The 27,379-nt window shown below is 37.3% G+C and overlaps 3 protein-coding genes across 5 annotated transcripts in view; 2 read left to right on the top strand and 1 right to left on the bottom strand.

The window, feature by feature from the left end:
• LOC138327399 (uncharacterized) lies at positions 1 to 27,233 on the bottom strand. 2 transcript variants are annotated; one of them, XM_069273463.1, is made up of 4 exons: positions 27,143 to 27,233; positions 6,570 to 7,160; positions 4,218 to 5,888; positions 1 to 3,860 (listed from the first exon to the last, which is right to left on the bottom strand). In XM_069273463.1, the coding sequence occupies exons 2-4, from the start codon at positions 7,029 to 7,031 to the stop codon at positions 3,318 to 3,320; spliced, it is 2,676 nt and encodes an 891-aa protein (XP_069129564.1). In that variant the 5' UTR covers positions 7,032 to 7,160; positions 27,143 to 27,233; the 3' UTR covers positions 1 to 3,317. The 2 variants fall into 2 exon arrangements, with proteins under 2 accessions (XP_069129564.1, XP_069129563.1); XM_069273462.1 differs by lacking the exon at positions 27,143 to 27,233 and adding an exon at positions 7,377 to 7,432.
• Positions 7,225 to 10,669, top strand: LOC138327400 (ankyrin-1-like). 2 transcript variants are annotated; one of them, XM_069273465.1, is made up of 2 exons: positions 7,225 to 7,521; positions 8,280 to 10,669. In XM_069273465.1, exons 1-2 carry the CDS (start codon positions 7,423 to 7,425, stop codon positions 10,140 to 10,142), a joined length of 1,962 nt encoding a protein of 653 aa, XP_069129566.1. In that variant the 5' UTR covers positions 7,225 to 7,422; the 3' UTR covers positions 10,143 to 10,669. The 2 variants fall into 2 exon arrangements, with proteins under 2 accessions (XP_069129566.1, XP_069129565.1); XM_069273464.1 differs by having other exon boundaries at positions 7,225 to 7,545; positions 8,280 to 10,668.
• LOC138327402 (glutaredoxin domain-containing cysteine-rich protein CG31559-like) overlaps positions 19,795 to 27,379 on the top strand; it is a 29,087-nt gene continuing 21,502 nt past the window's right edge. The window contains exon 1 of the mRNA XM_069273467.1: positions 19,795 to 20,493. Within this exon, the coding sequence (XP_069129568.1) occupies positions 19,972 to 20,493 (522 nt within the window). The 5' untranslated portion in view covers positions 19,795 to 19,971. The remainder of the gene's footprint in view (positions 20,494 to 27,379) is intronic.

Raw genomic sequence — 27,379 nt, forward strand, 5'->3', positions numbered from 1 at the left:
TTATGTTTGACAAACATTTCAGATCTTCTTTATGAACGAGCTATTTCAACAAACATGAACCACAAATATTAAGGTTCATAAATATAACAGCAGACATATGTTGTGATTTGTTCCACCTAATATAGACTTGAGCCAATATTTTAATGAACAAATTTATTGTGACAATGAAACCTTTAAGGCCCACTACCTTTGTGTAAAAAATATTAAAAGTTTCTTACAAAAAATAATAATATATGAAAATGTATATTAATGGCTTTAAAGGATGTTTTATCACCAACCAAATGCAAGATTCCCTGTGTAAACTATGTAACGGTGAAGATTCATTTCGCTCTTTTACCGTCTGACGCAGTGATAATCAACAAACATGCGGTAATCAGGACGATGGCGGGAAACATAAAATGACACGTGTTATGAAAATTAGCATTTAAATCAAATTGTTAAGAATGTGATAATACGTGTACGTAGTGTTAACGGTAAGTTAATAATTTTTATGACTCTATAACATCAATTTCATTTTAGAACCCCAATTTAAAAATCAAAAGCTGTTTTGGAAAGGAAGTGTCTCTTTAATGTCTACTACTTGGTAGCTAAATCATTTTTAAACTCTTAAACAGTTTTCAGCTAAATTTTTGGCTATGTAATAAAAAATTTAAAGCCACACTATACGTAACTATCAACAAAAATTCAAGTTAAATTTGACTACGATATTGTTAGTATTTGTAGATGTAGTTGAAATTAAAATATATTAAAGAATATTTATAATGTTTTTTAAATAACTTTGGTACAGCAGTTGTTGAAAGTCGATACTTGTAAACATGCCTTCATTTTAAACTGGTCGCCATAGAAGTTACGATTATTGCTGAACGGAAGTCGGAAAGTTCATGACCCGTTTTCGGAAGAGTTTGGACAGACGTTACGTAGTTACGGTAGTCACGTGACGTTCCCAGCAAAGATGTTACAATGTCGGCTAACTTCAGCTAGTTTGACTAAGTGGGACACACCTAGCAATGTTTAATATTTATTTGATTTTTATCAAAATATTCCGAATCATGATCTCGCATCTTGACTTCGATTTAGTCCTGTCTCTGCATGATTTACAACAGGATTTTTTTTCAACATTCTTCTAAATCATGAAAAAAATAAGAAAGATACGGATATTGGGCCTTTAATAAATAATAAGATTACGATATTGTTCAATTTTTTAAACAATATAATAAATACATGTAGAGATATGTTTTGATCAGCTTAAACGTTAACTTGATAATATTTTGAATACCTAATGCAATTTGGTGTTCATTAAAAGAGTTGAATTTAATACATATGTATCATTATAAAGTGACAGCATTAATTAGGATACTGTACTGATTTGTATATAAAAGAGTCATGTCAGACTGGAATGTAGTACTGTAAAAAAAAATACGATGGTACTAATTGTAGGCCTACATTTCTATAAATACCAAGTACATGCAATGCAATTACATGAATTTGAATGAGCGAATTTTTCTTATAGCGCTAACTTTGCACAAAAATTTAATTAGGCTAAATAAAACTTACATTTCAGAAAAATAACATACTGGCTTTCCAGGGAATGATTTTGTGTTAAAATATGTTCAGCTATTGTAGTCAATTTATCACATAAGAGAAAGTCTGTAAGGTGGAAACCAAATAGCAACCTACACTGTATATGTATTAGAATTATCAATTAATATCAACCACAATCTCAGAAAACCCTCTAACTATATTGTATAATTAAGAATTACATACAAGTACCATGCCACCCACATAAACATGCTGGAATTCTCATAAGCACCATTAATCACTTGTAGAATCCCTCTGTATTGTAAAGGAAAGTATTATGTAACTGTAAACCTAAAGGAACACTGTATAAGTCCCCAAATCACAATCAAAGAAGAATTGTAGAATTCTCCATAAGTACACTTAACCCCTCAAGTCAGTAAAATGTTGAAGCTCTGCAAAGCAACTCTTACTAAACATTAAAAAATGTTAACTTCAAAAGCACACATATTTACAAAATGTAAATGCAAAATGTAACAAAAATAGACATTTATAAAAATGATATAAACAAACATCAGGAATGAGCTGAAGTAATGATAAAACCACAATGGAATGAAATTCAAGTGAATATGTAAAATCTGTATACATAACATGTATGTAAAATGCCATTGACTACCTGTCAGCATGGAACAAAAATAACATTTCGTAATAATATCTCCTCAAGCTCAACAATAAAATACATATCTATCAAAGGCTTACTCGATATGGAATTACAACCTCATAAACACACAAAAATGGTCATTCTCAATTTCATAAATTAATTTACAGAATAAATAAAAAGCATATTATATCACGGATATCCAAGTTAAAAAAGAAATTTAAAAAAATGTGATATCTTTTAAATGAAATAATGTAATGTGTTAGTCCTTTTAATAGGAACGTGTCAAGTGGTCTGAATATTGACTTTGATATACAACGTATTTATAATAATTCTGAATACAAGTCTACATTAGATTATAATGTGACCAATATAAATAGGAAATTCTGATTATCTTATTTCAATAGTCTTATATCATGACTTTTCCTTTCTTGATTACACCTGTATAATAATAGATTTTGGTATTGATTCATTATTATTCGATGTGCACTTATCAGAATTCTCTTTTTAATTAGGAGCTAAAGGCAAAAGTAGAAATTTCTCTTTGAAAGCAAATTTGCGAAAACAATTCTATGTAACTCACTGCTAATCAATAATCAAAAGAAAATCATCAATATTAAAGGCCCACTACCTTTCCGGAGAAAAACATAAAAGTTTCTTAAAAACATTAATAACATCAGAAAATATATACCAATGGCCTAAGCTGAGGGTAGAAAACCAAACATATGCAAGATTTCCTGCGTAATGTTTGATAACAGTGGAGAGTTATTTCGCTGTTTTGCCGTCTGGCACAGTGATAGTCAACTACCGCGCGGTATTTAGGACAGCGGCGGGAAACATAAGATGACCCGCGTTATGAACATTAACATTTTATTTATTTCAATCAAATTGTTCAGAAAGTGATGACACGTGTAGCATTAACGGTAAGTTAATAACTTTAGCGACTATACAAAAATATCGATCTCGTTTTACTTTCCCATTTTAAAAATTAAAAGCCGTTTCGGAAAGGTAGTGGCCCTTTAAGTATCATAAAATATGATATGAAAATAAACTTGCACACACAGAAAAATAAAAAATATGGCATCTATAGATAGAGGTTGTTCTTTACCTGGTAATTATCAAACAACTACATAAGCTACCACGGTCAAACCAATAATAATGATATTTTGTATTTCCATGAGATTTCCTTCCTTTGATTAATCTGTACAGCGGCCACCATTAGCCTCACATCAAACGGCCTCAATATTGCTGATATCTGTCTCGATGAGGATGAGATCAGATTCTTCAAAGATGTTGATATCTTAATCTTAAAAGATTGTAAGGGACAAAGATTGAAAGCTTCGAGTATTACACCATGGTCGTTTTCAGTAGTCAACAACACAAGACAATTGACCGACTTATCAACAAGGTCTCTCTTAGATTTAGAGAGGAGAGCTTTTTTCGGGATATCACCGACGGTAAAAGTGCGCTCTGTGGCCGTTTGTTGGTCACATACACAAAGGTTAAGGTCAACTCCTGGGTCAGCACACACCTTAAAGCCACTGTATGGTGAGGTACGGTCAAACCTGGTCAGCTGTAGCGAGCCTGGTGTCCCGAGGGAGTACTGTATGGCCACAAAGAACACTTCGAGAGGACGACTGACCACCAGTCTAACAGATAGCTCCATAGTTATGTACATAGTGTGGTTCTGTAATATACAAAAACTCTACAACTTAGAATCCTCCTCAACTGTGGCAAGAGCAGATTTCAAATTCCATATTGGCTTTAATAGGGGCAAACTATTTCTTTTTTACATCAGCAGGTATATCTATTTTAGTGGTAGTCTTTCCATTATTGATTATCAATTGTTTACCCATACTAACTTAAAGTCATTTACAACAATATACATATAGAAACTTAGAATATATACCGGGTATATATCAAATGTGATTGTACAACTTCTAAAATAAATACAATTCAATTTGAATACATTTGTATTCAAAATGTCATATCATAAGCAAATTTTGAACCATTCATAAATAATCCTCAACATTAGTCATCTTACCTTTCCAAAATTAGTTTTAACATTGCCGAAGCTGTGGAGTCGGAGACGCTGACATTTTCCGAATGCAGAGTTAACTGTTGGACTACCTTTTCTGTATTGTGACTGGATAACAGCGTTCAGCTTGTTCAATGCAAAGTGGGCATACATGACGTAATGAGAGTCATTCTTCACTGTATTCTCAAAACCTTCACAGATACACAGGTTTGGCATGATCCTAGGCATAACATTACATGTCCGAGAAGGAGATATTCTCGATAACAAACCATACTCGGGTACATGAAACCGTTCTTTGATTTTTTCATAAGAAGACAGAGAGAGGAATGATTTTGAGGATGTGTATTTTTTGCGATGAGTTGAGGTATTGGAGGACTGAGCCATTACAGCGATGTGGTTTAGCATGTGGTGTAGATCCAACAAACTAATTAGTTTATTCTGATTAGATACAAGGGCATTGGATTGAGCTGGACCAAATTTGTGTCGGACACCCTCCGGAAGTATTATCATCAAGAAAGGGTGGAACATCTCTATCCGACCCTCCAGACTGGCATCCATGAAATGTCCATAAGCATTTCCATGGTCAGAAAACAAAATGGTGAGTGTATCATTTAATGTAGAGGCAAATTTTAGATAACTTGCCAATGATTGGTCCAGAGTTTTTATTCTACGGCCAGTATCCTCATGACCTACGTTGGTCTCTAAAAACGTGAAGAAAGGCTGTTCTAGACTAGTCATACGGGTCTGATAAAGTCTAAGGTAGTCAAGAGCAAACTGATGTTGGAACTGGCCCCCATAACACACCGTATCCGGACCATGAAAGTGATCATTTACATTATTCACTCGAAATATTTCACAGCTAGACAAGGTCGTACCTAGACTGTCTATACCCGCCTTCTCCAGTGCCGCATTTAACCTTTTCCAGATTTTCCTACTAGAATATGACTTATTGAAAGCCAGTAAATCTTTTGATATTCCCCATTCCCACTCCCAGCACAGGTCCTCTAGCCACTGTGTGTGATAGTCCTGGGACTTAAAGGGACTGAAGAGAGATTCAATGGAGAGAGGAACAGGAGGCATGTCTAACACACCAAACGGTTTCTCTGAAGGATCCACGTAACCAGAAAATAGAGCTTGTAAGGATTCAAATGTTCTTGATCTCATACTCTGAACAAGTTCAAAGTCCAAAGTCACTGGACCATGACCTGTCCTGATGTTGTCATGGTTGACAGATTCCATGGTTTTAACTGTTTCTGGTAATGTTCTGAAGAAGTGATGTCTTGACACAGAATCTATAAAAATCATGTTGATGTTAAAAAGCGAACTCTTTTTTTTTTTGATATCTTTAATGACTGGTGGTAAGGTCAATATTTGAGACATATAGTACACGGAATGCATATCATCATACATTGGTATTCCATCATCCTTGTTGTATTTACCTATGATGTCGTACATGTAATCTTCATACGTTTTCTTTAAACATTTTAGGATACAGAAGCCATACTGCTGTTTGGAGTTTGAAGGGTCTATCATTTTATCAATGTGAAGCTGGAGAGATGATTGATCCTTGAAATTCTGCCATACTAGCTCGCCTGTGTCTGGTTGGACGGTGCCCACCACTACAGGTAGGGCACACTGATTGATGTTACACTCTGTTTTAAGGTTTTCTCCAGAACCCTGAAAAAACCAGGTATAAATCGTATGTTTATCTTAGTAATAGTAAAGCTTCACATAGTAACCATTATATCATTTGAACTCTTGAGCTACCAGTACACATATAGTATAATAAAATATCATTTTTCTCCATGTATGTGACTGTGACCCTGGAATTAACTGTTAATAACTATGGGTAAATCACAAGGACTATTGATATATACTAATGTTCCAATAGGTACAAATTATTACCAAAAAGAAAGGTCAGACAGATATTATGTACATTGTGTGTGTGTATACATATGCATTATTAATTTATGAAATAGAATAAACACTAAATGTCGAAATTTAAAGTGAATAGTCGGGCAAAGGAAGGCTTTATATCCCTTATAACTTCTTATGAAATGGGAAAAAAAAAAGATTTCAAAATCGCTCTGCATGCGAAGAAGTTAATTGATATTATAGGAAACCTAAAATGTCCGCCCGGCTGGCTTTGTCCGTGTTGACTTTCCACGCAGCCTCGCTTTATTTTTATAACTGTGTCAAATTTACAAGGGGCTTTTCCATAATTTCAATGGTCAAAACTGGACAACGTAAGCAGAACTTGACTGTCATTTTGATATGGAAGGTCTTTTGGAAGGCCAATGAACGCATTTAGACGGTTTGTCTGACTATTCACTTGAAACTTCGGTAAGAAATATTCACCTGTAGTGTACACAGTGTTGTGAGTTTCGAATCACAAGGCAGGGTGTCAGATTCCACAAACATCTCCCGGGCAATGGTACAGGAACCAGTTACAGGGGCTATACGGGCACATGCCACCTTTTCCTTGCTTCCACTCCCATCTGACAGATGATGTTGGAATCTCAGATGTGGGATGGAACATTCTTCTACCTTCTCACCAACTGGTCCGGGATCTCTGTTTAAATCATACCCACCTACAACTTTCCGGATGATGCTGTCATGATGCCATGCTGTCTTTTCTGTATTTGGGACAGATTTAAAGAAATATTCCGAAATTGATTTCAAAATATTTGTTTGAATAAGAATAAAGATAACTACTGACGCCAAAATATACTTCAGCCACCGATTTCTCTGCTTTCTTCTCATTCTTACTCCTTGTTTATCAAATGAAATGTTGAAGTCTGTGTTCATTGAAGAATACATTCAGCTCCTGTTACTTTAAGTTCCATGTCCAAGTTCTTGATTTTGGTTGAGGGATAGTACAGCAGGCTAAAGCTGCCATACCTTCCCAAGTTGGATCACACATCACATATTTAGACTTATTTCGTTCATCTGTGAAGAGAAAAGCAAAAGGATAATCAGATAATTGGCATTAAATTTCCTATCCCATTTAAGTTACTATCCATTGATCGGCGGATGGCAGTTATTCGCCGCTTGTAATGTGAGAAGTACTACTACTTAGCTATTATCCACCTTACATAAAATACATTTTGGCAATTAAAAACTGCATCATGTTACTGGTATCATACACAGAGCACACAGCTTTACCTCAGCCTGCTTCGAATTCCTGCAAATCGTGTTTTCCTCCTCTCATATGTTTTTTCTCACTTCACACGAAAAAGAGTTCCGAAATCTAGAGCACTTCCTGGAGGCATGTAAACAAACTTGTCGGAGTGGCTGGCGAAATTTGAAGGTCAGCATGCGCAAATCATTTCACGTATGTGTGCACTTAGTATGTCTGATATTAATTTGAAATCATAACGCAATTGAAATCATTGTCATTATGATATCATTGTACAGTATACGTCGTTACGTCACAACCTTCAGACTAACACTAACAGCTAACCTGTCTAAGAGTTGTGCTTCAAAGTGGTTGCAAAAGCAAACAACAAAAGTCTAATACAATTTGTTTATGTTGCATAAAACCATGTGAATTAACTTCACATTACATAGTATATATGGCCTAGTACCTGTTGAATGGTTCACAATCACCCTGATCACGATGTGTATTTAAAATTGGTGTAAGGGGAGTAACTCTACTTGGCATGTAACGTTATATTGTATGCCTACAGAAGGCTATCGATGTTAATTGTCTGTTCTGTGTTTCCGTAGTTTCAAAGTTCGATTTATTTTTTATAGTTCTCTACTGTACAGTATGTAGACCAACCAGTTCTGTACATTATCCTAATATTAATAATAAGTGACATTAAACGAGTTGCTAAAAGTGGGTTCAGTAAAATAAGAAAAATAGAATGGTTGGTTACACATGATGCGTGTTTGAAAAGAAGAACTACATTTCCTTCCTATGCTACATTAGTGATAGACTAACAGAAATTTGCATTTTGGCTTTATAATTCAAAATTTTCTGTGTTTACAGCTGCATAGGCACCTTCATTTGAATCATGAACCATTTCTCCTATAAATGTTATTTCCGTCGTCTTGTGTTTTCAGAGAAAGCTAACCAAGGTAGCATGTTGTACAGGAAAGAAAATGGCTAAAGCGGACATCCTGAATAAAGCCATCCTCGGTGGCGACGAAGACGTGGTACGCGCCCTTATATCTGAAGGTGCCGATGTAGACCACCTTCTTGGGATGCGAGGCACAGCTCTTTGTGCTGCAATAGGCGCTAAGCAGTCTTCCATAGCATTGCTACTTATAGAGAGCGGCAGTGGCGTGAACGTCGAGGACTGGGACCGCGAGCCGCCTCTTCACCTTGCTATTAGGAAAGGCTGTTTGGACGTGGCCAGAACACTTATCAACCATCCACGATGTACCCTGGACAAGGCAGACCCGCTCACAAAGACACCAGCGTTGTGTTACGCTGCCGAAAAAGGCATCGCTGATGTGGTGAGGTGGATGATGATAGCAGGATGCAATCCTTTGGTCAGGGATATTTATGACAACACTGCTCTACATCTGGCGATCAAGGGCGGACATCGAGAGGTTGTCAGGCTGCTAGTTAAGGACGGGACACACTGTCTTTTCAATGAGATGGGTATGGCTCCAGTTCATCTGGCTGCACAAGCAGGAGATGTGTCTGTGTTTGTGTTATTATTGGCGAAGTGGATAGACTCGGATACATTTGATGTCGACAATCATGTGATTCCATCCAATGCAAGACAGCCTATTAAACAATTTGTAAATGTACCTAAGAAATATTCCAACTGTAGTGTAACGCCCATAGAATTCGCTGTACTTGGTAAGCATGTTGACATGGTGAAGTTCTTACTCCGCTGTGGTGCGAATCCAAATCCAGATAAAAACTCCCTAAAGTTTCCAAGCAATATTCCGCCAATTTTACGCACATGTACGTTTTTCTGCGAGGAAGGCCTCAGCCTAGATATGGCCGAACATTTGATCAAATTCGGTGCAAGCATAGAAATGGGCGGCAAGTTAATGACGTCATCGTTCGGAAGTCGTCCTGTCACGCCTTTACAGTATGCAGCGAAACAGAACTCCGTCAAACTCGCCGAATTCCTGGTGAAGCAGGGAGCAGACGTTAACAATATAAGTGAGAGTGAATCGCCACTGTTTGTGGCACTTGCCAACAAATCGCTAGATGTAGCCTGGTATTTCATGAAGGAGTGTCCATCTCAAATCTTCAATGTGTTAGACGCCAAAAACAGAAATCTGTTGCATGCGTTAGCGTGCCTGAAATCACCTAAAGATTTGAATGAAATCGTTAGTTTTCTCTCCAAAAGTGGTTGCGATGTCGATAATTCCGAATGTCAATGTGCCGAGAGTCTGTGCACACCTTTACACACTGCAGTTTTAGAACAAAACTCTGTCCTCCTTGATGCCTTGGTTAAGCACGGCGCCAATGTAAACGCCAAGTCGCGTGGTCTCGCGCCGTTACACCAATGTGCGTTGAATGGCGACGTAGAAATGGCCAAGGTATTGCTCCTCGCTGGTTCGGACATAAACATGGTTTCGGACACTGGACAGTCCGCTTTGGCCTTGGCGTTTGATTGCGACAGCGAGGAACACGCCACGGTCGCCAGTTTTCTTCTTGACCATGGTTGTTTTGTACATGGTGACTTAGTTGGGGATGCAGACGATGATATATGTGATGTAAATGAATCTTACTCCGATTCAGATGACGGCGATGACATTGACAGTTCTGCGTCAAAGAGAATCGTCCAGACACGTATAAACGCCCTTGCTACTGTACCGAGATCACTTTTAGAGTTTTGTATGGTCGCCATCAGGCATGATTTTAACTCAAAAAAGCTGAAATTCTCCTCAATGTCAGACTTACCTCTTCCACAAAGCATCTTAGACAGACTTTCCTACAAAACAAGACTGATAGTATAGAACATTTTTACACCATCCCAATGTCATATTATATAGTTGTTAGTGTTTAGTAACACTTTTCAAATGGGAACTAGTTTCAAACCTTAACGCATCGCATGTTAAATAATTGTAGATTGTGATCTAGTAAGACATCTTTATTATTGTATTGGACGCGGTTTCTGGTTCATCATTTAATTGTCGGAGTTGGAAAATTTGGATCTTGACGAGTGGTGTTACAGTATTAAGGGATCGTAAACACTGAATGTAATTTTCTATCCTGCAGGTGGTACTCGGACTGCTCGAAATATTGTCAGAAGTATTCAGCATTATTTTGCTAATTTAGATAATTTAGATATATTATAAAGCTAAACGGTCGGCAAAACCAGCACCCGCTGTCGTCTGTGACGTTGGAAACTTGATTGCTGAAACTGAACTGGAAGTTTATTATGTGTTCTAGATGTTCCTTGTTGAAAATGTTTGTATTGTTTATAATGTTTATGAATTTTATTTTTGTATTGGTTGTTTTAAATGTTTTGAATACAATACTCTCATTTAAATTTTAGTTTTTTTTCTGAACAACTTTGCTAGCATTGAGGGTATTCTGTACGATAAGTGGCTAGCGGAATTGTTTTCGGTAATACTGCGGATCTGGGTGGCATTGAGTTCATGTTGATGTATTTCATGAAAATAATTCAGAGATAATTTTAATTCTTATATCAGAACTACTCCGTTTGAGAAAATTCCGAAATGAAAATCAATGCGATAAACAGAATTTATGTTAAATCACCCAAAAAACAATTAAACTCGAGTCTGAGACGCGTTTTTAGATGACCGGCTTTAGTACAATGTAGGTTTAGATGACCGGTTTTAGTACAATGTAGGTTTAGATGACGGGCTTTAGTACAATGTAGGTTTAGATGACCGGCTTTAGTACAATGTAGGTTTAGATGACCGCTTTTAGTACAATGTAGGTTTTGATGACCGGTTTTAGTACAATGTAGGTTTAGATGACCGGCTTTAGTACAATGTAGGTTTAGATGACCAGCTTTAGTACAATGTAGGTTTTGATGACCGGTTTTAGTACAATGTAGGTTTAGATGACCGGCTTTAGTACAATGTAGGTTTAGATGACCGGTTTTAGTACAATGTAGGTTTAGATGACGGGCTTTAGTACAATGTAGGTTTAGATGACGGCTTTAGTACAATGTAGGTTTTGATGACCAGCTTTAGTTCAATGCAGGTTTAGTACAATGTAGGTTTAGATGACCGGTTTAGTACAATGTAGGTTTAGATGACCGGCTTTAGTACAATGTAGGTTTAGATGACCGGCTTTAGTACAATGTAGGTTTAGATGACCGGCTTTAGTACAATGTAGGTTTAGATGACCGGCTTTAGTACAATGTAGGTTTAGATGACGGGCTTTAGTACAATGTAGGTTTAGATGACGGGCTTTAGTACAATGTAGGTTTAGATGACGGGCTTTAGTACAATGTAGGTTTAGATGACCGGCTTTAGTACAATGTAGGTTTAGATGACCGGCTTTAGTACAATGTAGGTTTAGTACAATGTAGGTTTAGATGACCGGCTTTAGTACAATGTAGGTTTAGATGACGGGCTTTAGTACAATGTAGGTTTAGATGACAGGCTTTAGTACAATGTAGGTTTAGATGACAGCTTTAGTACAATGTAGGTTTAATGACCGGCTTTAGTACAATGTAGGTTTAGATGACCGGCTTTAGTACAATGTAGGTTTAGATGACGGGCTTTAGTACAATGTAGGTTTAGATGACCGGCTTTAGTACAATGTAGGTTTAGATGACCGGCTTTAGTACAATGTAGGTTTAGATGACCGGCTTTAGTACAATGTAGGTTTAGATGACCGGTTTTAGTACAATGTAGGTTTAGATGACGGGCTTTAGTACAATGTAGGTTTAGATGACGGGCTTTAGTACAATGTAGGTTTAGATGACCAGCTTTAGATAATATAGGTTTAGATGACGGCTTTAGTACAATGTAGGTTTAGTACAATGTAGGTTTAGTACAATGTAGGTTTAGATGACCGATTTAGTACAATATAGGTTTAGATGACCGGCTTTAGTACAATGTAGGTTTAGAAGACCGGCTTTAGTATAATGTAGGTTTAGATGACCAGTTTAGTACAATGTAGGTTTAGTACAATGTAGGTTTAGATGACCGATTTAGTACAATATAGGCTTAGATGACCGGCTTTAGTACAATGTAGGTTTAGATGACCGGCTTTAGTACAATGTAGGTTTAAATGACGGCTTTAGTACAATGTAGGTTTAGGTGACGGGCTTTAGTACAATGTAGGTTTAGATGACCGGTTTTAGTACAATGTAGGTTTAGATGACCGGCTTTAGTACAATGTAGGTTTAGATGACGGGCTTTAGTACAATGTAGGTTTAGTACAATGTAGGTTTAATGACCGGCTTTAGTACAATGTAGGTTTAGTGACGGCTTTAGTACAATGTAGGTTTAGATGACCGGCTTTAGTACAATGTAGGTTTAGATGACCGGCTTTAGTACAATGTAGGTTTAGATGACGGGCTTTAGTACAATGTAGGTTTAGATGACCGGTTTTAGTACAATGTAGGTTTAGATGACCAGCTTTAGTACAATGTAGGTTTAGATGATCGGCTTTAGTACAATGTAGGTTTAGATAACCGGCTTTAGTACAATGTAGGTTTAGATGACGGGCTTTAGTACAATGTAGGTTTAGTACAATGTAGGTTTAGATGACGGCTTTAGTACAATGTAGGTTTAGATGACGGGCTTTAGTACAATGTAGGTTTAGATGACGGGCTTTAGTACAATGTAGGTTTAGTACAATGTAGGTTTAGATGACGGCTTTAGTACAATGTAGGTTTAGATGACGGACTTTAGTACATTGTAGGTTTAGATGACGGGCTTTAGTACAATAAATGTAGGTTTAGTACAATGTAGGTTTAGATGACGGCTTTAGTACAATGTAGGTTTAGATGACGGACTTTAGTACATTGTAGGTTTAGATGACGGGCTTTAGTACAATGTAGGTTTAGTACAATGTAGGTTTAGATGACGGCTTTAGTACAATGTAGGTTTAGATGACGGACTTTAGTACATTGTAGGTTTAGATGACGGGCTTTAGTACAATGTAGGTTTAGTACAATGTAGGTTTAGATGACGGCTTTAGTACAATGTAGGTTTAGATGACGGACTTTAGTACATTGTAGGTTTAGATGACGGGCTTTAGTACAATGTAGGTTTAGTACAATGTAGGTTTAGATGACCAGCTTTAGTACAATGTAGGTTTAGATGACGGACTTTAGTACATTGTAGGTTTAGATGACGGGCTTTAGTACAATGTAGGTTTAGTACAATGTAGGTTTAGATGACGGGCTTTAGTACAATGTAGGTTTAGATGACGGGCTTTAGTACAATGTAGGTTTAGATGACCGGCTTTAGTACAATGTAGGTTTAGATGACGGCTTTAGTACAATGTAGGTTTAGATGACGGGCTTTAGTACAATGTAGGTTTAGATGACCGGCTTTAGTACAATGTAGGTTTAGTACAATGTAGGTTTAGATGACCGGCTTTAGTACAATGTAGGTTTAGATGACGGCTTTAGTACAATGTAGGTTTAGATGACGGGCTTTAGTACAATGTAGGTTTAGATGACGGCTTTAGTACAATGTAGGTTTAGATGACCGGCTTTAGTACAATGTAGGTTTAGATGACCGGCTTTAGTACAATGTAGGTTTAGATGATCGGCTTTAGTACAATGTAGGTTTAGATGACCGGCTTTAGTACAATGTAGGTTTAGATGACCGGCTTTAGTACAATGTAGGTTTAGATGACGGCTTTAGTACAATGTAGGTTTAGATGACCGGCTTTAGTACAATGTAGGTTTAGATGACCGGCTTTAGTACAATGTAGGTTTAGATGACCGGCTTTAGTACAATGTAGGTTTAGATGACCGGCTTTAGTACAATGTAGGTTTAGATGACGGCTTTAGTACAATATAGGTTTAGATGACAGGCTTTAGTACAATGTAGGTTTAGATGACCGGCTTTAGTACAATGTAGGTTTAGATGACCGGCTTTAGTACAATGTAGGTTTAGATGACGGCTTTAGTACAATGTAGGTTTAGATGACGGGCTTTAGTACAATGTAGGTTTAGATGACGGCTTTAGTACAATGTAGGTTTAGATGACCGGCTTTAGTACAATGTAGGTTTAGATGACGGCTTTAGTACAATGTAGGTTTAGATGACCGGCTTTAGTACAATGTAGGTTTAGATGACGGCTTTAGTACAATGTAGGTTTAGATGACCGGCTTTAGTACAATGTAGGTTTAGATGACCGGCTTTAGTACAATGTAGGTTTAGATGACCGGCTTTAGTACAATGTAGGTTTAGATGACGGACTTTAGTACATTGTAGGTTTAGATGACGGGCTTTAGTACAATGTAGGTTTAGTACAATGTAGGTTTAGATGACGGGCTTTAGTACAATGTAGGTTTAGATGACGGGCTTTAGTACAATGTAGGTTTAGATGACCGGCTTTAGTACAATGTAGGTTTAGATGACGGCTTTAGTACAATGTAGGTTTAGATGACCGGCTTTAGTACAATGTAGGTTTAGATGACGGGCTTTAGTACAATGTAGGTTTAGATGACGGCTTTAGTACAATGTAGGTTTAGATGACGGCTTTAGTACAATGTAGGTTTAGATGACGGCTTTAGTACAATGTAGGTTTAGATGACGGGCTTTAGTACAATGTAGGTTTAGATGACGGCTTTAGTACAATGTAGGTTTAGATGACGGGCTTTAGTACAATGTAGGTTTAGATGACCGGCTTTAGTACAATGTAGGTTTAGATGACGGCTTTAGTACAATGTAGGTTTAGATGATGGGCTTTAGTACAATGTAGGTTTAGATGACGCTTTAGTACAATAGGTTTAGATGACGGTTTAGTACAATGTAGGTTTAGATGACGGGCTTTAGTACAATGTAGGTTTAGATGACGGCTTTAGTACAATGTAGGTTTAGATGACGGCTTTAGTACAATGTAGGTTTAGATGACCGGCTTTAGTACAATGTAGGTTTTAAGATGACCGGCTTTAGTACAATGTAGGTTTAGATGACGCTTTAGTACAATGTAGGTTTAGTACAATGTAGGTTTAGATGACCGGTTTAGTACAATGTAGATTTAGATGACCGGCTTTAGTACAATGTAGGTTTAGATGACCGGCTTTAGTACAATGTAGGTTTAGATGACCGGCTTTAGTACAATGTAGGTTTAGATGAGGTTTAGTACAATGTAGGTTTAGATGACGGCTTTAGTACAATGTAGGTTTAGATGACCGGCTTTAGTACAATGTAGGTTTAGATGACCGGCTTTAGTACAATGTAGGTTTAGATGACGGCTTTAGTACAATGTAGTTTAGTACAATGTAGGTTTAGATAACCGGCTTTAGTACAATGTAGGTTTAGTACAATATAGGTTTAGATGACGGGCTTTAGTACAATGTAGGTTTAGTACAATGTAGGTTTAGATGACCGGCTTTAGTACAATGTAGGTTTAGATGACGGGCTTTAGTACAATGTAGGTTTAGATGACCGGCTTTAGTACAATGTAGGTTTAGATGACGGGCTTTAGTACAATGTAGGTTTAGATGACCGGTTTTAGTACAATGTAGGTTTAGATGACGGGCTTTAGTACAATGTAGGTTTAGATGACCGGTTTTAGTTCAATGTAGGTTTAGATGACCGGCTTTAGTACAATGTAGGTTTAGATGATCGGCTTTAGTACAATGTAGGTTTAGATGACCGGCTTTAGTACAATGTAGGTTTAGTACAATGTAGGTTTAGATGACCGGCTTTAGTACAATGTAGGTTTAGATGACCGGCTTTAGTACAATGTAGGTTTAGATGACCGGCTTTAGTACAATGTAGGTTTAGATGACCGGCTTTAGTACAATGTAGGTTTAGATGACCGGCTTTAGTACAATGTAGGTTTAGATGACGGCTTTAGTACAATGTAGGTTTAGATGACCGGCTTTAGTACAATGTAGGTTTAGATGACCGGTTTTAGTACAATGTAGGTTTAGATGACCGGTTTTAGTACAATGTAGGTTTAGATGACCGGCTTTAGTACAATGTAGGTTTAGATGACAGGCTTTAGTACAATGTAGGTTTAGATGACCGGTTTTAGTACAATGTAGGTTTAGATGACGGGCTTTAGTACAATGTAGGTTTAGATGACCGGCTTTAGTACAATGTAGGTTTAGATGACCGGCTTTAGTACAATGTAGGTTTAGTACAATGTAGGTTTAGATGACCGGCTTTAGTACAATGTAGGTTTAGATGACCGGCTTTAGTACAATGTAGGTTTAGATGACCGGCTTTAGTACAATGTAGGTTTAGATGACCGGCTTTAGTACAATGTAGGTTTAGATGACCGGCTTTAGTACAATGTAGGTTTAGATGACCGGCAGGTTTAGTACAATGTAGGTTTAGATGACCGGCTTTAGTACAATGTAGGTTTAGATGACCGGCTTTAGTACAATGTAGGTTTAGATGACCGGCTTTAGTACAATGTAGGTTTAGATGACCGGCTTTAGTACAATGTAGGTTTAGATGACCGGCTTTAGTACAATGTAGGTTTAGATGACCGGCTTTAGTACAATGTAGGTTTAGATGACCGGCTTTAGTACAATGTAGGTTTAGATGACCGGCTTTAGTACAATGTAGGTTTAGATGACCGGTTTTAGTACAATGTAGGTTTAGATGACCGGCTTTAGTACAATGTAGGTTTAGATGACCGGCTTTAGTACAATGTAGGTTTAGATGACCGGCTTTAGTACAATGTAGGTTTAGATGACCGGCTTTAGTACAATGTAGGTTTAGATGACCGGCTTTAGTACAATGTAGGTTTAGATGACCGGCTTTAGTACAATGTAGGTTTAGATGATCGGCTTTAGTACAATGTAGGTTTAGATGACCGGCTTTAGTACAATGTAGGTTTAGATGACCGGCTTTAGTACAATGTAGATTTAGATGATCGGCTTTAGTACAATGTAGGTTTAGATGACGGCTTTAGTACAATATAGGTTTAGATGACGGCTTTAGTACAATGTAGGTTTAGATGACCGGCTTTAGTACAATGTAGGTTTAGATGACGGCTTTAGTACAATGTAGGTTTAGATGACGGCTTTAGTACAATGTAGGTTTAGATGACGGCTTTAGTACAATGTAGGTTTAGATGACCGGCTTTAGTACAATGTAGCTTTAGATGATCGGCTTTATTACAATGTAGGTTTAGATGACCGTCTTTAGTACAATGTAGATTTAGTACAATGTAGGTTTAGATGATCGGCTTTAGTACAATGTAGGTTTAGATGACCGGTTTTAGTACAATGTAGGTTTAGATGACCGGCTTTAGTAAAATGTAGGTTTAGATGACCGGCTTTAGTACAATGTAGGTTTAGATGACCGGCTTTAGTACAATGTAGGTTTAGATGACCGGCTTTAGTACAATGTAGGTTTAGATGACCGGCTTTAGTACAATGTAGGTAGATGTTTAGTACAATGTAGGTTTAGATGACCGGCCTTAGTACAATGTAGGTTTAGATGACCGGCTTTAGTACAATGTAGGTTTAGTACAATGTAGGTTTAGATGACCGGCTTTAGTACAATAGGACCGCTTAGTACAATGTAGGTTTAGATGACTGGCTTTAGTACAATGTAGGTTTAGTACAATGTAAGTTTATAGTTACGTGAATGAAGCACCAAAATATTGAATGTTTGGAAAAAAATAATCCCATAGACTAAAAAAGGAAAAGAAAAAAAAACTACTAATTAGGTTTTGGACTAATAGAATCTTAACCCGAGTGAAAGATTTTGGCTAGTGAACCCGAGGCTTGCCGTGGGTTGATGGTCAAAATCTTTTACGAGGGTTGAGATATCCCTGTCAACCTGACCGGCCCATATTTGATTCTTTTTCTCCTATACTTTAACGAGAAATGGTGAAACTTCAGTTGATATGAACGTCGATGGGCGTAAAAATGGCCGCCGCGCGTGTGAGCAGCCAGTCTTTTCCCTACCTCGGTAAAAGACAGAGTTACCTTTCCCCTAGCAACCGCGGGATAACCCTGTCAAGTATGGGAGAAATCAAAAGTCCACACGTCTTTACAGAAGAAAATTTCACGATATAGTATTTAATACTGAAAAAAATCATATAAGTTAAAACTACACATTTGCAAGAGGAATACATCCCACTGATTGAAGTCTGTTGGAATGATCTCCGTTTTATGTAGGAATGATCTTCGTGTTTCTGTAGGAAATGATCTCCGTGTTGCTGTAGGAATGATCTCCATGTTTCTGTGATCGAAGTCTGTTGGAATGATCTCCGTTTTATGTAGGAATGATCTTCGTGTTTCTGTAGGAAATGATCTCCGTGTTGCTGTAGGAATGATCTCCATGTTTCTGTGATCGAAGTCTGTAGGATTGATCTCCATGTTTCTGTGATCGAAGTCTGTAGGAATGATCTCCATGTTTCTGTGTTTATCCGATACTGTAATCTAGCCAGTTTACCTCTGTGTTTCTGAGTTTATACGAGTTACTGGGAGATCTGGGTACTTGGTATCTCCGGACACTATGTACCCTAATTAAGTAATGAGTATGTGTGTCCGGTAGGCGGACCTGGTCACCTGATAAAAACCTACTTACTAGATTATAGGTCACAGAGACGCTACCATCTTGGCAGCAAGGTACACTATATATATACACACTTAAACGATTTGATTCAACAAACGAACGAACGGACAGACGGACATGCATTCTTAAAAGAAAAAAAATGTAGCTACGATACCATGCTAGAGAGGGATACAGTTGTGATAAACACTAATAGAACATGTCATATACAGGATACAGATTTTAATCTATTCATGTTTTCCTCTTATATAAGGTTATTTATGATGAACATGCAGACATATCGTACCAGGATTGAATGCCTGATTGATACATGTCCGCGTCGGTATCATGACATGCATGAATTTACCACTCTTCAATATACGGTATATGTCAATATTTCATTAATTCATCGATAGTTTCTGATGAAACTGTGATTATTTTACCGAATTATTCGTTTTTCTCGTTTTAAATCATGGCGATATTATATATGTACTCATCTGTCAAAATATGTCAATATATATATCATATACAGACGACTATAATACCTGTATGCTTTCAATCACAAATTATTTCATTAATTTTATAAGTATATTACATTATTTATCCATGATAAACTACGTAGATTCGCCTTGGCAACGTCATAAAAATACAAGTGTGAAAAATGTGCTGTGAATAAAGGTCTATATTTTTTTACAATAAAAAAACCCAGCTTGCTCTCTGTTAACGATATAATAAGTCGTATCTGGAAATCCTCTGTCTATGTGTTAGATATACAATTAGAGCGACCTGTCATTGATAGAGAAAGCGCGCCGCCCACCGTTTCGTGTACTGCCAGCAGCTGTACCGCGGTGATACAATAGTAACGTATATATCGATCAGCGGTTTCCTCATCTCCAGGTATCTCACCACGTGTAGCAGCCAGGTATTGTATACCTGTACACTTTGTAACGGTGAGTGACGTACGCCAATCACGTGATCACAGGTAAATCTTTTACCTGTGTTAGTTATCCAGCTGATGTTTATACTGGAGGCCGTCTGCTGACGAGAGAGTATCTTTATGTTAGTGTGTGATACTCGGGGTATATACCGTTATACGGTCAGGCCACGCCCTGTCGGCTGAAGAGACTGGGGACCTGTGTCCGTCACCCGTGTGGATGGCTATGCCGGACGGGACGGACCCTAACTATCCCCTCACTAACGGGGATATACAGCTGGAGGAGTGTATAAATCATGCCTCTAGTGATGTGACCCCGGGGGAGTCGGTGGCCCCGGGGAAGGAGGAGGAGACTAGTGATGCCAACACTAAAATAGAACACATGACTCAAAGGAATGGATACCAAAGAGTGCATTATGTTAAGATGAACCCGAGGCCTACTACATCGGAATTAGACTGGAAAACTCTCGACAAGAAATTAACGAAACTAGGACCAACGGAATGTGTGGTCCATAGCCTGAGTGACCGGCCGGACCAAACTCGGACTTTTAAGGAATTCAATGTGGACGAAAATCAAAACACGTCCAAAGAAGAAGGGACATTCGCGGGTCGGAGGGACGTATCGAGTCCAAGCTCCCTCCAGGAGAGACCCATAGTGAGTCGGAGGGGCAGTGTCCGAGGATTGAAAAACAGAGTTAAGGCTGGCATCGCCACTTTCCTGAATCCCGAGGGGGACAAACAGGTAAATATCCAGGTATAATGGACGGAAGGTAAACAGGTGAGCACACAACTCGCCTCATTATATATTTATTTCCATGAAAAATATATACCTTAGTCTTGGTTCGTTTAATCGCTTTATCCGTGTAATCGATACATTATAGTCGTTTTATTTGTGGTATTGTTTGACTACACACGAGTGTTATGATGTAAGGGGATGTAAGACATACTGTAAGATATCCCTGTACACAGCGTTAAAACCGCGGGCTTTATTTGTAATACATGTCTCAAAATTCACCTTAACCATCGACTCCACAAGTTCATTTATAAATGATAGCTAATTAAGTATCTTTTACAGGTGTATGCGACGTTTAACACCTGTTATTTATAATTGTGTGTCATGTTCTCATTAGGGTCATGTTTAATATTACATACGTGACAAATCATTTTACACAATCTACGTTTCGTTACATTATTTTATCCCATACTGTAGAGGATTGCTCAGCCCGTCCTTTAGGATGCCCTTTATTTAACAATTAACACCCACACCTGTGAGGAAATATCCTTTATCACCCTCTAAGAGGTAACTGTTCATGTCCCCATCTCCGAGATAAATTTCAATTGCTCTCTAACGGGGTAAAGCACGAGGTTAATCTCGGTTCACATCCCTATTTTCTGAGGTAAAACCTCAGTATGACACCTGTTGACATATTACTGTCACTACCAGGTAATCTATCACCAGCCTAAACATGGCCAGTCTCTGTAGATAGTGGAAATCCATCCTACTATATCTGGATATGCATCTCTCTACTCCAAAGATTAATCTCCATACAGAATGAAAGTGAGCATTGTTCTGAGAAAGTTCGACATATATATAGTGACTCTTGTTTACTTAACTGGGCCTGGTAATGCTCTCAAACTGGTATGACATAATTTAACTCGAACTGACTGATGACGCCTTCATCACCGTTTAATTGTCTAAATAACTACTTTTATCAAAAATTGTTTCTGGTCTAAATAGGTTTATCAGGGACCTTGAACTGTATATTTTATAATTAGGTGTATCTTAATAAGATCCTAGATTCTAGACGTATCACTAAAATTTACAATAATGCTGGATTTGATACGACTCGTGTGGTTTTTGTACTTTAGACTGTATATCTGTGGAGGGAAGGTATATGTCAATATTGATAGGGATTCTCCACCTTTTATTTACATCCGCTGTCTCCACTGTGTATACAGCACGTGGCCTATCTCTGACGTAAGCTCTATTGTAGTTCGTACATCAACTTTCTTTGATGTGAAATTATAAGGATTTATTTTAAGTTAGATCTTTAATGGGCCAGTCATACATTTAGTAGGATGTTATAAAATAAATATATATCTTACCTAACAATAACGAACATATCTAAACGTTATCACCGAGAGTCAGTCAATTAAACTCTGCCATTTATTTTTTAATTGCTATATGTACAGAGTCCACTAGGATTTCGAGTATGATGACCGCTATAGACAGTTCGTAGGTGGTAAAAGGTCTCTATCGAAAGGTTTTAGCAACAGTGGCTTCTACGAGGTGCGAGTAATACGTGTGTACTTCACGTCTTTTGGGAATGTTTGATGAATTGCCTATATGATAAATATGTTGACATTTTCTCATTTAGCGTTGTCTTCACAACTTGTATCTAGGTTAATTACACTACCTCAATAAGCATGGGGCAAATGCATGTCATTTATCAATACCTGTCTCGAAAATGACAAATGATGATGAATTATTTATTACATAAATAGTATAAACTATTTTACTACCCATGGGGTTATCGCTGGTGATACAGTGGGTACACTTTCTAGCCTGGTGCCAACTGTCTGTGGGTACTGACACGAGATGCTCTCGGTGTAAGTAGGATAGGCCCTAAATACGCGTCCTGATCAATGGGTAGCTGAAATATTGATGGTCGGGTGTAGACTACGGTAACTGTCGTTACGGCAACGTAATACAATGTTACGATAATGTACTTATGTAGGCACGGGAATGAATTAACTTTTAGTATTGGTATGGCAACATGGAAATAGTAAAATCGTTATCCGATGTAACCAGTGAAAACACAGTTCTATGATAGGGGAATACGATCCTTGATAAAATATACTAACACTGCACACCCTAAAAGTGATAGTAAATATACAGGAAAACACTGTTATAGCGAACCTTTAGGGACCAGTAAAAGCACTTCGTTACATTTTTGGTATAAAGCATAGTTCATTCTACACATTGCAAACATTTTATATGAACCTTGACGAGGAATGAAAATTACTACGTTATATTAAACCTATAATTCGTTGTAAGCGTGTTTGTTATACTAAGGAGAATCATTGATCTGTCTAATAAAAAAAGAACGTTTCCCGTTTTGTAGAAACAGCTAACAAGACAATGAATGTTTTCTGTATAAGGATTCAAATGATTACACGCAAGCCTTATAAAAATCATTAGAAGACATATCTATTGTCACTTAAGTTCACATTATCGTATCAATGTACAGATAGAATGAGCATTATTTATGTGATAGGGTCTATAAACGTCTTGTTCTTCGTCAGTAATAATAGTCGGTGATATAGCCAATGAAGACGTTTGAAACTTGTAACTCCTACAATGTGTATTAGTTAGTCACCGCGGAGTGACCCTAACAATGTACATGTCTAAATACCCGTCTCTGATTATATCACTAATGTCTAGTTATAATTACCACCCCTATACATATGAAGCGCTTACAATAAATGTCCGTATTATAATCAATATATAATTCTCATGTGTCAACTCTTACATCGATCTCTCCCAGAACTGTGACATTACTGGGAATTGCCTTTTCACACTTGTAAAGTCGCCCCCTGGGTGTTTAATACACATTGGACTTGTTTTCTTTGGTATACAGCCCGATCAGAACGAAAATGGACCCGTGTCGGTAAGATTAATCCCGACCACAGGGGCATGGCAATTCACAGAGATGAGTTATCATGTCCCTGTGTTTGTGTAGTTATATGTTCCAAATGGTGCGTTATTCCATGTACCTCTGCCTTTTTGTTGTGTAATTGGTATTGCTGGCCCCTATAAGTGGAGATTTATTCCACTTTAACGATATTTGTATGTTATTTAGAGGAACAAAGTATTTGTAGGTGTATAACATATTATTGTTAAATACGTCCAGGAATATTCATGCCAGTATGTTGTCTGTATTATGTATTCCCTCCCCACCCCTCCCCCTCCCCTTCCCTTTCCTCTACCAATGTATACGTATTAGAGAAATGGCGACCATAATTGATTCATTAAGAACAAGTAATTCATTACAAATGTACCACATTTGCATTTTTAATCAGTTAGGTAAAATTTATAAGGAGCTTGTCAAACCACAAGTGTACATATATTATTGCACACGTTTCGTAATAAGATGTACTGTTTTGTATGTTGATTTCGGTATTTAATCCAGCTTAGGTACAAAGATGTTTGTGTCCGGGCTATTTTGTGATTTTTTTATAAACACAATTTAGGAATATGATAGTGATACATGTATTGTTGTATTACCATTGTATTGTGCAATGTGACAGGCTATTGTCTTATATCACGACCAGCTTCTTAACTCTATGTTAACTAGGAACTCTGACCTAGACAAAACAGACATACATCAACATTTAAATAAATACGAGAGTTTATACATGTTAAGTGCGGTGAAACACAGGGCAGGCTGCACTGACTGTTAACCTGTGTATAATACACAAGTCTGTTTTTGTTCACTTACATTTTTAATATGGTAGATTTTATACATGGACTGACATATTGTTCCTTGTTTATGTATCTAGATATGGTGGCGTGGTTTTATTACTATCTGCACGTTAAGTTGTGTAGTTATGACAGAACCATTCTGATAACGCGCATGGGTTATCAACAAAATCGTTTTCATCTAGAATTGTAAATAGAGATATCGGGCTGATTATATTGTTGTTTAATTGTAGACTTTCAATGTATAATATTAACTGAGTTAGACCAACAACATCAAACTTTCCTTCCACCTATTGTGGAGTATTGATAGATACCAACAACATCATAATTTGCAAAAGAGTATGAACAGTTTACTAATTGTAAATTAAGTGAGAAAATGCAAAACACATTGAACACATAGCGATCCGATCTTATCGATAAACGCCTAGCCCGGCGATTACCACGAACCCAGCTGATTTCATTATCTCAGAGTTCCCTTCTCGATAATGACATCATCATTGAATTTATGAATAATAGTTCCAATTACTGCAATGTAAGTGATAACATATGTCACTCGAAATCCGTTGTTTTTCTCCTGGATCTAGATCAATGAAAGAGAAAAAAACTATATTGGAATATGTATTGTTTAGTGTGATGAAATGACTAGTCGATATGGCATGATACCAGGAATTTCGAATTAATGATGCAATCAGACTTTGTTAACTTAAAGGGACCACTGTAATATATCTAGTAATTCGAGTTTTCGACTTTCATTGGTTATATAATACCATCATAATAATTCGATGTAAACAGGGTACTCGATATATATGGGGTCCAGTTAAACCATATTGCGCTGTCCTTGACATGGTGCGAGCCGCAATTTCTTTGTTTAGCTTAATTAACATAGCTACATTCCGTGAGATCAGTCGATCGAATAGGCAAGTTAAATTCTAAAATATCTGTGTTTGATCCGTGCACACCAATCACGTAATGAAATAAGTCTTATAAACCAGGACAGTTAAAATTTAAAGTAGACTATATTGGTGATTTCGATGTCCTCGTTAGAGGTTCTGATGTTTACAGGATCTCTATCACCTTATTTTGGATACACTAACGTCCGCTGTATCTTGTTTGGCCAGATTCGCTTAATGTTGGACCAAACATTTTAGCTTTTGATGTCTACGGCGACAACGGGGAGGATGTTGGTGGAGTAATAAAACATTTCTTTGTCGAAAGACTGTAAATTAAGAAATTCCAGTTTGATGCTGAAGCAAATAATGTTTAAAGGCCCACTACCTTTCCGGAGCAAAATATAAAGGTTTATTAAAAACATTAATTACATCAGAAAATACATATCGATGGCCTAAGATGAGGTTACAACACCAAACATATGCAAGATTTCCTGCGTAATATATGACAACAGCTGAGAGTCATTTCGCTGTTTTGCCGTCTGGCGCAGTGATAGTCAACTACCAGGCGGTATTTAGGACGACGGCGGGAAACATAAGACGACCCGCTACCTTTCCGAAACGGCTTTTAATTTTCAAATTGTGCATGTAAAACGAGATCAATAACTTTGTAGAGTCACAAAAGTTATTAACTTACCGTTAATGCTACACGTATCATCAACTTTTGAACTATATAATTAAAATAAATAAAACGTTAATTTTCATAACGCAGGTCGTCTTATGTTTCCCGCCGTCGTCCTAAATACCGCGTGGTAGTTGACTTTTACGGCCCAGACGGCAAAACAGCGAAATGAATCTCCAATCATATATTACGAAAGAAATCTTGCATATCATCCATCGGTATATAGTTTCTGATGTTATTAATCTTTTACCTGAATGTTTTACTCCGGAAATGTAGTGGGCCTTTAAACTTTTTACACTCAGTAATAGAAGGAACAGTCTATCAGGTCCCCCACGATATCTTTAATCAAATCACTTTCCATTACTAGTGTCTTATACGACCTAAAATAGGACTTTGAATTTAAACGCGGTGACCGAGTGGTCCAACATATTCAACAAGACCTCCACCTCTGGGTTGCGAATTCGAATCCCATGTGGAACAGTTGCCAAGTACTGAGCGCTGGACGGTAGTTTTCTCCGGGTACTCCGACTTTCATCCACCAACATACCTGGCACGTTCTTAATTAAAATACCTTGACGGTTAATAAAAAACGAATCTAATAAAACTAAGAATATTGGAATTAGACCATATATATAAGCATCGTTATTTGCGTGAGATCGGTAAACAAAAGATCTTTGAACGTGAGATTGGTAAACAAAAGATCTTTGAACGTGAGATTGGTAAACAAAAGATCTTTGAACGTGAGATTGGTAAACAAAAGATTTCTTAACGTGAGATTGGTAAACAAAAGATCTTTGAACGTGAGATTGGTAAACAAAAGATCTTTGAACGTGAGATTGGTAAACAAAAGATCTCTGAACGTGAGATTGGTAAACAAAATATCTCTAAACGTGAGATTGGTAAACAAAAGATCTTTGAACGTGAGATTGGTAAACAAAAGATCTCTAAACGTGAGATTTGTAAACAAAAGATCACTAAACGTGAGATTTGTACTTTAAGACCTCTGTGAATGATGTGGTATAGTAACCCAGTATCAGTGTTAGATTAGTGGACATCCCCATGAGGATCAATGATGACCTAATTAAACCAAAGGTCACCGACCTACCGCCATAGGCAGGTAAAACAAATAGGTTGTGATGGCTCATTTCCGCCGAGAACGAGTAACAAATCTACCGAAAAGCTATTTAAAGGTTACGTTTATAAAAGCTCATTCCGTAACGTGTTTATTACTGTATTAAAACATTCGGTTTTTAATAACTTGACACACACCATTTTAAGTGTCATCGTATTGCATCAAAATTTGCACGCTTAACTGAAAATAAAAAACATATTGACATACCTGTTAGGCTCGTAGGACTCAGTGTCATTATATTCATTAGATAGTGAACATCTAGTGCGCAGTTGGTAGATAATGAAGTTTTGATTTCTTGCTGCACCAATATTATGCAAATGTGACTTGACAAACAAAAACTTGATTTCTACATTAACACGTGTGACATACGTTTGTAATGTATTCTGTAATGTATTCCTTGTCATCCGTCGCTTGGTGATAACTGAAGCCATCTCGTCTAATGTT

This window comes from Argopecten irradians, chromosome 7 (genome assembly GCF_041381155.1).
Source record: "Argopecten irradians isolate NY chromosome 7, Ai_NY, whole genome shotgun sequence".
Classification (NCBI taxonomy): Eukaryota; Metazoa; Mollusca; class Bivalvia; order Pectinida; family Pectinidae; genus Argopecten; species Argopecten irradians.

Bases quoted from the DNA above. Each gene is read 5' to 3' on its own strand.
- LOC138327399 (XM_069273463.1), bottom strand. From the start codon at position 7,031: ATGTATTCTTCAATGAACACAGACTTCAACATTTCATTTGATAAACAA. The intron at 5,889-6,569 runs GTGAATATTTCT...TGGTTTTTTCAG, and splicing joins CAACACTGTGTACACTACAG to GGTTCTGGAGAAAACCTTAA. The intron at 3,861-4,217 runs GTAAGATGACTA...TGTATATTACAG, and splicing joins TTAAAACTAATTTTGGAAAG to AACCACACTATGTACATAAC.
- LOC138327400 (XM_069273464.1), top strand. From the start codon at position 7,423: ATGTTTTTTCTCACTTCACACGAAAAAGAGTTCCGAAATCTAGAGCAC. The intron at 7,546-8,279 runs GTATGTGTGCAC...TTGTGTTTTCAG, and splicing joins GCATGCGCAAATCATTTCAC to AGAAAGCTAACCAAGGTAGC.